Below are 13,821 nucleotides of genomic sequence, written 5' to 3'. Positions count from 1 at the left end.
TCACAATATTTCTACTTAATGTTTAAAGTATTGCATCACATTTGTAAAATAAATGTCATTGTTCCTGCAAAACTGCAAACCAGCAATGCACGTGTACAAGTTCAACACTATTACAGGTACCTGTAGAATGTTATATGCAGCTGGAAGATCTGCACTATACTGCTGATTTTGTGTCAATAAAAAAAGGATATCTGCACAAAACTACCAATATGATCAGATGACTACTGATAAGTCAATCTTCAATATCAAGAAAAAGGTTGGTGCTTGATGTCTGTTATAAATTTAACAATTTAAATACAAACAATTCTGAGACAGTCCACTAACCCATCAATTTACAACCAACAGGAGACAACCTAGAGCCAGTATGAACACCAAGTGACATGACATTGCTTATTAGATATGGTCTCACTTTATTTTCTTTCAGTACACTTGAGAATAAAACTATCAAACCAATTACAGAGCTGGAATGAGCATCAACTTGGGAATAAATAAGCAAGCCAACACGCTATGTTTAGTGCATAAGGACTTGACATTTATAAACTAACTTGAAAGCGTTTTCTTTTATCTAATACAATACACATTTTTAAAGGTTTCAAAACAAGATCGTAATTCAATTTTTCATACCAAATAACCTTCGGACTCTCCTTCCAGTTCTTCTCCAGATTCATTGAGGATGGCAGGGACAACTCCAAAAAAGGGAAAACTCTGAAAATTAATGAATATCTGAATTGAACATGAATTATTTGAACTTAGTTTATCCATAAAAATTATAACAAATAGTATCATGAAACATCTCCATTAAAAAAGTATTTATATAGGCCAACAAATGATAAATTTGGGATTTTGAATTTTGCACCAGGGACCAATTTTCATCTGAGACAATGGTAGGACCATTACAATGTCCCTAATCTCCCCAAGTCGGAGAAGGAAAACTGACCATTCCTGCTGGAAGTGCACATAATGATGAGACAAGATTGTATTAATTGTATAAAGTCAATAAGGATTACTTTGAGGGTCACACACAAAGAAAGCACCAAATTCCTTTGTCATCAGATCCCAAAGTCAACACTTTCAAGAGAGATAAGCAGGATCTCCCAAAATGCAAGTCACAGAAACTGAAGAGAAAGGAACAAGGGGACATCTTATTTAAAGCAAAACTGAAAAAAACATTTTACTGTCAAAATCTGGAATGGAACTCTATCAGATAGAGACAATAAGATTTAATTAAAATTTGTTGAAACATTATTCAAATTGAAGTCATCAGCTGATATTCACAAGTATTATCTCAGCAATGCCTAAGTTTCAAATGTGAAATGGTGCAGAAAGGACAGAATAACCAATTTCAAAATGTATTTTGAGAGTGAGAGTAGCTTTATTTCTACCATATATAACTGATACAGTAAAAACGAGACAGCAGTCCTTCAGGACCAAGGTTCGACATGACAAAGTGCATAAGAAGTGCAAAACACACAAATTAGCACAGTAATTCCTGACATATCAAGACAACAGGCACAGTGGTGTACAAATGTGCTGTCCATACAAAGTGACAAATAATGACTTGTTATAGATATTGTTCTGCAAAATTAATATTGCATTCAGCAGAGAAATATTTATGTTTCAGATGATGAATGACACTTTACTCACAGCTGACCCTGGCTTCAGTGGGATGGCAGCTGGAAGAGGAGTAATCATGTGACCACCCTGCAAACAACAGATAATCTACATTAAGGCAAACAGCTGACAATCAAGACTAAAGTGAACACAATAATATAGAAAATACTGGGAAAGTGGTAACATATCATCCTCACAATGAAGTAGCCAACTACTGTAATAAGGAAGGATCTTAGAAGGCTTCTCAACTGAGGCTGTTTGGGTAGAGCTTAAAAACAAAAAAGGGGGCAATCACATTGTTGACAGTATATTATAGCATCCAAGGAGCTTCGAAATTGACGTCGATTTCGAAGCTCCTTGGATGCTGCCTGAACTGCTGTGCTCTTCTAGCACCACTAATCCAGAACCTGGTTTCCAGCATCTGCAGTCATTGTTTTTACCCCAGTATATTATAGCGGATCTCTAAAGAGTCAGGGAGAGATAAGTGGACAGATATGTAGGCAAATTTCACAGGTGTATTAAAATAACGGTAATAATCGTAGCAGATTTAAGTGTCTCTGATATTAACTAAAATAGACAGTGTGAAAGGCCTAGAATCCTTAAAATAGTTCTAGCTTTTTAAGCCAGGATTTAAAAAGCCCTACAAGAGTCGGGGCATTGCCAGACCAAAATTTTGATAACAAGGCCAGGCAACATGATAGAAGAGTCATGGGGGAGAGCATTTTGAGGATAGTGACCATAACTCAGTAAGATTTAAGATGGTCATGAAAAAAGCCACAAATGAACAAGAAATAAAGGCTTTGAATTGTGGAAATTCTAATATTAATATGGTACGACCCAATATCACTAAATTTGTTGGAAGTAGCTATTTGTAGGAAAATCTATTTCACTGCAGTGGAAGTCTTTCAGAAAGGAAGTGCAGGGTCAATGTGTTCCTGCAAAAGGTGAAGAGAAGCAGCAGAAGAAAGAACATGTCTAGAGAAAACTGGATATCAAGGAATGTATGGAACTGAGTAAGTCCAAATATAAGGGTCAGACTGTTCAGGAGAGAGATCAGGACACTGGAACTCACTTACACAAATGGCAGTTGATGCTAGATTAGTTGTTAGTTTTAAATCGGAGGTAAATTTTTCAAGGTTTATGTAAAGATTTGTAGTTCGGGTGCTGGTTGTCATAGTTGTGGGTATATTTGCCAAGCTCAGGGAAAAGATCTTGTCTATTTACCCTCTCATGATTTTATAAACCTCTGTAAGGTCATCCCTCAGCCTCTGATTCTCCAGGGAAAACAGCCCCAGCCTGTTCAACCTCTCCCTATAGCTCAAATCCTCCAACCCTGGCAACATCCTTGTAAATCTTTTCTGAACCCTTTCAAGGGTCACTACACCCTTCCAATATGACCTCCCAACTCCTGTACTCAATACTCTAACCAATAAAGGAAAGCATACCAAATGCCTTCTTCACTATCATATCCACCTTTGACTCTACTTTCAAGGAGCTATGAATCTGCACTCCAAGGTCACTTTGTTCAGCAACACTCCCTAGGACCTGACCATTAAGTGCATAAGTCCTGTCCTGATTTGCCTTTCCAAAATGCAGCACCTCGCATTTATCTAAATTAAACTCTATCTGCCACTCCTCAGCCCATTAGCCCATCTGATCAAGATCCCTTTGTAATCTGAGGGAACCTTCTTCGCTGTCCACTACACCTCCAATTTTGGTGTCATCTGCAAACTTACTGACTATACCTCTTATGATCACATCCAAATCATTTATATAAATGATGAAAAGTAGTGGACCCAGCACCGATCCTTGTGGCACTCCACTGGTCACAGGCCTCCAGTCTGAAAAACAACCTTCCACAACCACCCTCTGTCTTCTACCTTTGAGCCAGTTCTGTATCCAAGTGGCTAGTTCACCCTGTATTCCATGAGATCTAACCTAGCTCTCCAGTCTTTGTTGCCTGGGCTGGAGCATTTCAACTATAATGAGAAACTATGAGAAGCTGGAGTTGTTTTTCTTAGAGTATAGGTGGCTGAGGGTAGATAGGAATAAATGGGATTCTTAATAGAGGGATCATTAATCAGGGGCATAGATTTAAGCTAAAGGGGTGGAAGCTGAGAGGAGATTAATTAAAGAATATTATTTCACCCAGAGGCTGCTGGGTATCTGAAATCACTGCCTGAAAGAATGGTAGAGGTGAGAACCATCACAACATTTAAGTATTTAGATGATCACTTAAAGCGTCATATCAGACAAGGCTATCAGCCAGGTACTGGAAAATGACTAGAGGAATTAGGTCTTGATGACAAGCACAATAGAACCTCTTCCTATTCTGTAGAACACTGACTATATAAGTTGTTTGAGTGCAATTTTGCTTCAATCTGAGGTTTCAAATCAGATGAACATTAAAGTCCAATCCAAATAATTTAAGCATCAGATTTTTCTATATCATCATAAATTCAGTCATAAATTTTAGATTAGATTAGATTACTTACAGTGTGGAAACAGGCCCTCCGGCCCAACAAGTCCACACCGCCCCGCCGAAGCGTAACCCACCCATACCCCTACATCTACATCTACCCCTTACCTAACACTAAAATTGTGAACTGTAAACTCAAAACAAAATAATTCTATATCCTTGAGGCAACTTAAAAAGCACCACCATTATCGTGAAATCCTGTTTGCAGTGGCTAAAGGCCATAATGTCAATATTCACTAACAAAATTTATAAAAATGATTTGAAAGTTTGAATTTTATCCAATGTAATTGTGCCAAATCAATACTTGGAAACTGTAATGGTCACAGTGCAACAAGAAGAATAAGTGGGCCAATTGACAAATCCTTCAAACTGACTCCAGCATGCATAATAACAATGTCACTTTCAAACTTCCTTTTACAACATCAGTTCTGGAGATTTTAAGGTACACCTGTACGGTTTTAAAAAGACGACTTACAGTCTCAGTCTGCCAAAAGGTATCCATAATTGGACATCTCCTGTTCCCCACTACATTATAGTACCAAAGCCAGGCCTCTGGGTTTATTGGTTCTCCCACTGTGCCAAGGATTTTCAAGGAATCCCTTCTAAACCTGAGTGGGACAAAATCCAAAAATTCAAACTTCATAACTTTAAAATACACAAAGAAATAGGTTTACTACATTTCCTGCACTATACACCTGATATCTCACACACACCAATATTTTGTTCCTAATCACTGTGTCATAGTAAAGATAAAGTACGCAGATTATATCCCTAAACAAAACAGTAATGAAAAGGTCTTCTTTATCTTCAACCACACATAAAACACCAGACACAAAGAAGGATGTATTTAAATACGCTAAACATATATAATTGCACACATGGGATCAGTTACAACTGTTAATCTATGTTGGTTATATTAATTGCTTAATACTATCAGTACTGTATTTTGAGATTTTCTTGATTTTTGGTTGTAATGGTAGGTAACATATATAACAATACATCAACTCAAAATGAAAAAAAAGTCTACCAAGTCTACTCCTTTACAGCTACTATACAACTCATTCTATCAAAGATTCCTTTCCGCACATTTCATTTCCTGAGGAAATGCTTTGTGTGAACTCTCTTTGAAACCCAAAAGATAAATCAAGGAAACTTTAGGATATATATCTTCATTTATCACATTTCTGCTAATCAAACCTGGATTCACGTCATCCAGCGATAACCTTCACCTACACATTGTCATTTCCAGCGTAATCTCACAGGAACCTCACATTTCATTGGACCATTTAAATATCTGCCCCAGCCCCACCCAACTCCATTCACCCTTTATAATCCAGCTCCTGAAAAGATAGCAGGGATTAACTTTTTAACTACTGAATAATAATTTTGGACAAGCAACAAATGAAAACAATATTGATTTAAAAACTTTTTAAAAAATGAGTTACAGCTTTTCTGATAGGAAAATCTCACCTTTTAACTGGTTCTTCTCCATATTTCATTAGCAATCGAATAGCTGTGGGTGCAGTGTAGAATTTTGTCACTTTGTATTTGTCAATAATCTCCCAGAATCTACTTATATCAGGGTAAGTCGGTACACCTTCAAACTAGAAATTGTTTTAACTTATTACTTTTTTGAAAAAATAAAAGTTAAGTGTATCTCAGTTCAACATGCTTATGAAACCTCTATGTAGTTTTAACCTTTGCGGAGACAGCAGCTTACATCTATTCAATTGCAAACTTTTCCATTCAAAGCTTTGGCAATATGGATCTGAAAGCTCAACTGGTTTGACACCAATCAAATATTGTACAGTGTTAAAGACTTCTACATCAGATTGGCATGTATGCCAGTATTGGAAAATAAGTGAAGGAAATTGGAAACCTAAATGCACGCTATTGTAGAAACCATACGATGAATTTTCTTTCCGATTTTACCAGTTAGTAAGATTACATGGAGTACAATACACAAGGAACTTTTCTTTAGGAATTTCTCTGAACAATTGATTTGTAGATAATATCAATACTTCAATACTAACCATAACACTTGTAGCACCATTGGCCAGAGGTCCATAAACAAGGTATGAGTGGCCTGTAATCCACCCTATATCAGCAGTACACCAATACACATCATCAGGTTTGTAGTCAAACACATATTTAAAGGTTGTAGCAGTATAAAGAAGATAGCCTCCAACAGTGTGCTGCACACCCTTTTAGAAAACAAACAGATTTGATTATAAACTTCAAAGATTTTATCAAATAAATATACAGGGAAAAAGCTTCATATGTAGAATGTAAACTCCTAAATTAAACACCAGAATGAGACTGGAGTGAAAAAGGTAAATAATAAAGACATATAATGTAGATACTGTATTTCCTCAGGAATGTTAAAAACAGAGGGCTCTATTTCATTTCCTCTTGCAGTTGAGCTGGAAGGTTGGAAGGCCATAACCAAGTAGGAAGCATGGACCCTGACACCTTCCCAACTCTAACATAATTTAAGCAGTGGCTACATTTCTGCCCAGCTCCAACAGAGATCCTTTAATGACCAGTTAACCCAAAAGGCAGAAAGGGGGAACCATCATAGGTTAAGCAAAGCAAGCAAACTTGTGCAATTGGTTCAGGGCGGGGGTTGACAGGGCCTCATTGACGGTTCTGCATTCTGGGCTCCTGTGGAGGTCATTCCACCACCACCATTCTGGTGGCATTGTTAACAAAAGGAGCTACTGGCTTCAGCAGTTCCCAGAGATGGAATTGACTGCCCTGGGGTCATTAATCCCATCGATCAACAGACTCTCTCCAAAGAGGGCAACACAAGCGTCTCGCTGGTTCTCCAGTGAGCAGCCCATCACCTCCAAAACAACACCCATGCCGATTACCGAATTGAGGTGTTTACAATGGTTCAAGAATTAATAGAATAGGTATTGAACTAAGGTGGTGTTGACCAGCACTTTAGCATAACTTTAAAATTAGATGTAGGCTGAACAGAGCACTTCTTTATACAAAGAATACTGGCTAGCACAAACTCCATCCTATGAAGAGCTAATGAGGTTGGTTCAATTGAAAATTTCAAAATTGAGATTAATAGATTTTTGTCAGGTAAGAGACTACTGGTTACTATATTCAGCACTTAGTTGTCAGTTGGTAGTATATGCCATTTGAAGATGCAAGAATTTTCCTCAGAGTAACACAGCTCCATTCATCCCTCACTGAGGAAAATCCTAGCAAAGTCATCCAAAAATATTTTTCCACTCATTTTATTTACCTGTGGTCAATTTGTTGCACGTGGGGTGCAGGATGGAGGGAAGGGGCAGCCTCTTTTGGGTAGCTTCAGCAACCAATGTACAGTTCAATTGTTTTGATCCTTGGTGGGGTCCCTTTAACTAGAATTTCTTCTGTTTGGAAATGCAGCAATTCAACCTATCTGCCCTCTCTGACTGGCCAGGAAATACAGAAGACAAAGTTAAGAGCAGGAAGAGTAGGTATAATGTCGTGGATGCTATCAATGAATGATACACGTTGAAGCATATTGAGGAGGGGGTGTCAATCATATTCTAGAATTTCCTGTGACCATGACTCTAGTGTTGCATCAACGCCAGGTAGAGGAATGGCTAGTCACATTTTACAATAATGCAAATAGATTTAATGTTATCAGCTAAACAAAAGCTGCATCGAATTGTAGGTCCCTCACATAGTGACCTTGATAAAAGGTTTATTGAAGAATCAAAAGAATGATGCCCAATTTAATATAACTTTGGCTATTCAGATAGGCTTAAGATGTTGGGTCTATTTACTTTAAAGTACATGAACTTGAAAGCAATTTGTTCAAGGTACCTGAAATAATGGAAAAGCCACGCAATTTTTCCACTGATAGCTCATTAGAATGGTTCTCCCTGATCTACAAATTGAAACAAGCTAGACATCATGTTGCTTTTCTTTTTCACAAAAGTAGCAAAAGGACCTTTACACTTAAGTTAGTTATCTTGTGTGGTATGTGTTGACTATCTGCATTCCTTCAATAGCCAGCTGGATTGGTTCTTAACTGAGATAAAGATCACATTTTATTAATAAAAAAGTAATCAGTTTCCATAAACGTGGTCATTGTGATCTAGATTTCATTGCTCTACGTTTCTTTTTGCCTTTCCCAGAGGTTTTAAATGACTGTGGAGGTTTTAAATGGTTGACCATTTCTAATCATGATTCTCCATGCATCATGAAGGTGAGGCAAAATGGATGGATCAAATGGCCTTGTCCAACCCATCGCTGTCAAATGCATCGCTGTTCTAGATGGAGCAAAGTCATTACCTTTGGTTTTCCAGTTGATCCGCTAGTATAAAGGATAAACAGAGGAGTTTCAGAATCACACCACTCAGGTTCACATTCATCACTGGCTTCCTTCATTAAATCATGCCACCAAAGATCAATCTCAACATTCCATGGAGTCTGAAATGTACAAAGTCCAATAAACAGGAGACTAAAATATTTATAAAATCAACAATCTGCAGTAATTAAAAATACATCATAGAACAAATTAATATCTTGGATCTTTATTCTGTTATGAATTCATAGTTTGCTTTAATAATGAGGCACATGTGTTCTACAAAAACTGCATCAGGGTTAACTAAACAGGCGTAAAACACCCATGATAACACATACAATCTTTGCACCCCAATCTTGGGATGGATGACAACAAAAAAAAATAGCATAATAGCATAAATCCTTGAAACCTGAAACAAAAATATGCTGATAAAAGACGCATCGAACAGGACTTAGAGTATGCAAGTTAAAAAGTTTCAAGTATTCTCATAAAATATTACAGTGAAAATATTAAATTTGCCCCTTAAAGAAACTGTCCAACACACATAACTTCTGCTACCGATAAAAGAAAACAGAAGAATAATACAGAAGAACAGAAGAACAAGTCAATTAATACCCCTTTCTGCCTTTTCCATGTAGGTGCTGCAAGTTCTCGCTCTTCGGGCAATTTTCCAATTTGCTTATAAAAGCAGTTATTGTATCTACCTTTACGAGATTTTTAAAAGAGCACTATAAATTATAACTACTGCCTACATAATTAATTAGTTAGGATCTGGAATGCATCAACCGTAAGAAGTTCGGAAAGGCAGATTTAATGATGGATTTCAAATAGTAATAAATACTTACCTGAACAGAACTTGTCTAGATAATATTTGTATTTAAACACAACCTAATAGCAAATAGCTGCATGTCTTTAATGAAAAGATACAATAACTTATGTTGGCAATACGACTAATTTGTGTCAGTAACACTTCACAAACAGTAATCAAGTCAATTACTAAATTTGATAGTATTTGCTGAATCACGAGGAGCGCTCCTTCTCTGTCTCAAAGCACTAAATTAGATTGGCAAGATTCATCTGAACAATGATAAAAGGGCAAAAGGAACTACACATTAATATTTTATCTGATAACATTGAGGTCTGGTTTAGGAACTTAAAGCCTGATACTTAAGTACAAAATTGTCCTGAGGCAATTGGGTCAAGCTTAAAGAGAGTGGAAAAACAAGAAGGCCTTTGAAACAAAACCATTTTCATCGGTTACCTATTTAAACAGAAAGGGACCAGTTTTATGATTCAAAATTTAAATGAAGACAGTAATATTGAGACACCTTAAATTGCCCAATAAATCCCACATATTTACCAATATACATTGCATATTGCAGCAACGTTACAGCAGTAGGTTATAAGGTAGCATTAATGTGTCATAATACAGCATGCGGTTCAGAAAGAATTATGCAACATTGTACATGTAATTACACTATAAGCTATTTTGGCATTCCTTTAGTTACAGACTGAAGCCATGCATTCAATGTTGAGTAGTTCAGCATGATTACATTTTTAAAAAGAAAGGCCCTGCAGTACAGTACCACTGATTGTTAGGTGATGGTTAATTTTCTATACCACAATTACAGTAATTGATCAATAGAAATGACTGACATTAAAAGCTCAGTTTAAAGCTTTAGAATAAAATGAAGCCCTAAAATATGAACCGCCTCAAAATTGCGGGAATTTTTCAAAACCAGAATAATTATGTAAAGCCAGACAGACTTGCATGTGCATGTCATGGGATGAGTGAAAAACAGCAGCAAGACTGCAATGTACAATCCTATCTTTTTATTCATTACAAAATGAACCCAAAAATATCTCTTTACAGTCTCTTTCAGTTATCAGAACATTTATCCAGAGTTACTTTTTATGTTCAATCACAAAAGGAAGTTTTCAAATTTCAAAACACTCAAAGATTAAAGTATACTTAAACACTATAACTTAGGGGGCTTATAAGAAGCCAAAGCAACATAGATAACTCCATTTTACATTTTAACTGGAAATTGTACAACTGTGTAAGTACCTTTCTAATAAGGATTGTGGAGCAGGTACAGTAAGGGGTTCCTCCTCCACTCTAGCCCAGCAAGTTTACCCAATGAAAAATCATTAATCTGAAATGAACACAGTTTCACTCTATGCAGATACTGCTTGATTTGATATGTTCAAGTATTTTCTGTTCTTCAGATTTTCAGCATCTACTGTATTCATATTCTAAACAGAACCTCTCCACTTACAACTATAATAACTTCTTGTACACCCAAAAATCAGGATCTCCCACCAATCCAGCTTTCCGATCTCAAACAATACCTGAACTGCGTTGTCTCTAATCTTGTTCTTCTCTTTTAATCTCTCCTGCACTTTCCATCTACCTCATTCCCCATGCTTTTTACCACTTTTTCTCTCTCTGATCTCCTCTCTCCAACATCTCTCCCCTTAACTAGCTTCTTACCTTTGATCTCTCTCCACCAAGCCTCAGTTTCTAATCTCTCCCTCCGTTCCCTTAAGTCTGTAGTCTCTGCTCTCCACATATGACCTTCTCTTTTCCCCCACTCCCCTCAGCCACTGATATCTCCACTGTCCCTCTTAACCTTTAATTCCAAGCTGTTGCTGGACAGCCTGCTAATCTCTCAATACAGCCAGGAAAGGAAGACAAAAACTGAACAGGTACTGCAATCGGAGGAGGCAGAATGTGAGGAAAATCAGGTCTCCTCGGTTTCTCAAACTTTGAAAGTGCATTACTTCCCACACCTGTAAGAAATGGGGGTCAAAGTCACTTAAATATATTTTATTTATTGTGAAAGAGAAGTACAAACACAGGAAAATAGGAGGCAGGAAATTTGGGAATTTTGAACAGTGCGAATGGAGGTTAGCGCAGTTGAGTGGTCCTCCTGCAGAATGTGGGAGGTAAGAGTCACCACTAGTGTCCCTGCTGACTGCATCTGTGGGAAGTGCACCCAACTCCAGCTCCTCAAAAACCACATTAGGGAACTGGAGCTGGATGAACTTTGGATCATTTGGGATGGGAGGCAGAGGGGCTTATTGAGAGGAGATACAGGGAAGTAGTCACACCTCAGGTAAAAGAAGGCGGCAGATGGGTTACTGTCAGGAGATGGAAAGGGAACCAACAGGCAGTACCAGTATCCCCTGTGGCCATTTCCCTCAAAAACAAGTATCCAAATTTGGATACTGTGGGGTGAGGGGTGGGGGGGGGAATGACTTGCTAGGGTAAGCAATGGGCACAGGTCTCTGGCACAGAGTCTGTCCCTTATGCTCAGAAGGGAAGGGAGAAGAAGAGCAGAGCATTGGGGGACAGATAGGAGGCTCTCTGGGAACAAGAGAGACTCATGGTTGGTGTGTTGTCTCCCAGGGTTCATTATATTTCTGATCATGTTTTGGGGATCGTGGAGGGGTAAGGAGAGGGGGAGCAGCACCAATTCGGAGGCACCAACAACATAGGTAAGGAAGAGAGATGGGGATTTAAGGCAGAAATACAAGGAGCTAGGGTGGAAGCTTAGAGCTAGAACAAACAGCTGTTATCGCTGGTTTGTTGCCCATGCCATGTGCTAGCAAGGTGAGAAATAAGGAGAGAGAGGAGTTGAACACATGGGTACATGATGCAGGGGGAGAGTTTTGGATTCCTGGATAATTGGAGCTATTTCTTTAAAAATAGGATGGTCTTCATCTGAACCAGAGGGGTACCATAATCCTGCAGGGGAAATTTGCTAATGCTCTTTGATTGGGTTTAAACTAATTCAGCAGTGGGATGGGAATGTAAAAATTGTAGTTTGAGCGTATGAGGGGTTGAGAGTAGTGAGGTCGGAAATAAAGGTTTCAAGGTCGCAAGAAGGCACCAGCAAGCAAGGAGTTGGTTTGAAGTGTGTCTCTACTTCAACGCCAGGAGCATCCAGAATAAGATGGGTGAATTTGTAGTATGGATTGGTATCTGGGATTTTGACATTGTGGTCATTTCAGAGAGGATAGAGCAGGAATGGGAATGGTTATTGGAGGTTCCAGGATTTAGATGTTTCAGTACGAACAGAGAAAATGGTTTGGTGGGGGTGGGGGAGAAGAGGTGGTGGTGGTGGTTGGTGGTACTGTTAGTCAAGGACAGTGTTACGGTTGCAGAAAGGACGTTTGAGGACTCTTCTACAGAGATTGTATGGGCTAAAGTTAGAAACAGGAAAGGAGGAGATGTCACCCTGTTGGTTTCTATAGGCATCTGAATAGAGGATAGTATAGCAAAGATGATCCGCCATAGGAGAGTGAGTGACAGGGTTTTGGGATCTTTAACTTTCCAAATGTTGACTGGGAATACTATAGTTCGAGAACTTTAGATGGGTCAGTTTTTGTCCAATGTGTGCAGGAATGTTTCCTGACAGTATGTAGACAGGCCAACAAGGGGCGAGGCCACATTAGATTTGGTACTGGGTAATGAACCTTGCCCAGTAGATTTACAGATAGGTGAGCACTTTGGTGAAAGTGACCACAATTCAGTTATGTTTACTTTAGTGATGGAAGGGAATAGGTATATACCACAGGGCAAGAGTTATAGCTGGTAGAAAGGCAATTATGATGTGATTAGACAAGATTTAGGATGCATAGGATGGGGAAGGAAACTGCAGGGGATAGGCACAATTGAAACGTGGAGCTTATTCCTTGATAAGTATGTACCTGTCTGGCAGGGAGGAAGTTGTTGAGCACGGGAGCCGTGGTTTACTAAGGAAGTTGAATCTCTTGTCAAGAGGAGGATGAAGAAGGCTTATGTTAGGATGAGACGTGGAGGCTCAGTTAGGGCACTTGAGAGTTACAAGTTAGTCAGAAAAGACCTAAAGAGAGAGCTAAGAAGAGCCAGGAGGGTACTTGAGAATTGATTTTTAGAGAGGATCAAGGAAAACCCTAAGGCTTTCTATAGGTATATGAGGAATAAAAGAATGACTAGAGTAAGATTAGGCCCAATTAAGGAGAGTAGTGGGAAGTTATGCATGGAATCAGAGGAGATAGGGGAAGTGCTAAATGAATACTTTTCGTTAGTATTTACACTGGAAAAAGACAATGTTGTCAAGGACAATACAGAGATACAGATTACTAGACTAGATGGAATGGAGGTTCATAAGGAGGTGGTGTTAGCAATTCTGGAAAGTGTGAAAATAGATAAGTCCCCTGGGCCTGATGGGATTTATCCTAGGATTCTCTGGGAAGCCAGGGCCTTGGCTTCAATCTTTATGTCATCATTGTCTACAGGAATAGTGCCAGAAGACAACCCTGGCAATTATAAACCAGTGGTAATTATAAACCAGTGAGCCTTACTTCAGTTGTGGGTAAAGTGTTGGAAAAGGTTATAAGAAATAGGATTTATAATAATCTAGAAAGGAAT

The 13,821-nt window shown here is 38.4% G+C and overlaps 1 protein-coding gene across 3 annotated transcripts in view; it reads right to left on the bottom strand.

Moving 5' to 3' along the window:
* Positions 1–13,821, bottom strand: part of LOC140463092 (acetyl-coenzyme A synthetase, cytoplasmic-like) — a 77,348-nt gene that overhangs the window by 14,501 nt on the left and 49,026 nt on the right. For all 3 annotated transcript variants that reach the window (XM_072556802.1, XM_072556803.1, XM_072556804.1), the window contains 6 exons: positions 8,390–8,527; positions 6,124–6,294; positions 5,561–5,694; positions 4,566–4,698; positions 1,645–1,701; positions 625–705 (listed from right to left, as the gene is read on the bottom strand). In XM_072556802.1, coding sequence (XP_072412903.1) covers positions 625–705; positions 1,645–1,701; positions 4,566–4,698; positions 5,561–5,694; positions 6,124–6,294; positions 8,390–8,527 — 714 coding nt within the window. The remainder of the gene's footprint in view (positions 1–624; positions 706–1,644; positions 1,702–4,565; positions 4,699–5,560; positions 5,695–6,123; positions 6,295–8,389; positions 8,528–13,821) is intronic.

The sequence above is a fragment of the Chiloscyllium punctatum genome, chromosome 37 (assembly GCF_047496795.1).
Source record: "Chiloscyllium punctatum isolate Juve2018m chromosome 37, sChiPun1.3, whole genome shotgun sequence".
Taxonomy (NCBI): domain Eukaryota; kingdom Metazoa; phylum Chordata; class Chondrichthyes; order Orectolobiformes; family Hemiscylliidae; genus Chiloscyllium; species Chiloscyllium punctatum.
The sequence above is the reverse complement of the archived record's forward strand: the minus strand, read 5'-3'. Positions and strand labels throughout refer to the sequence as shown.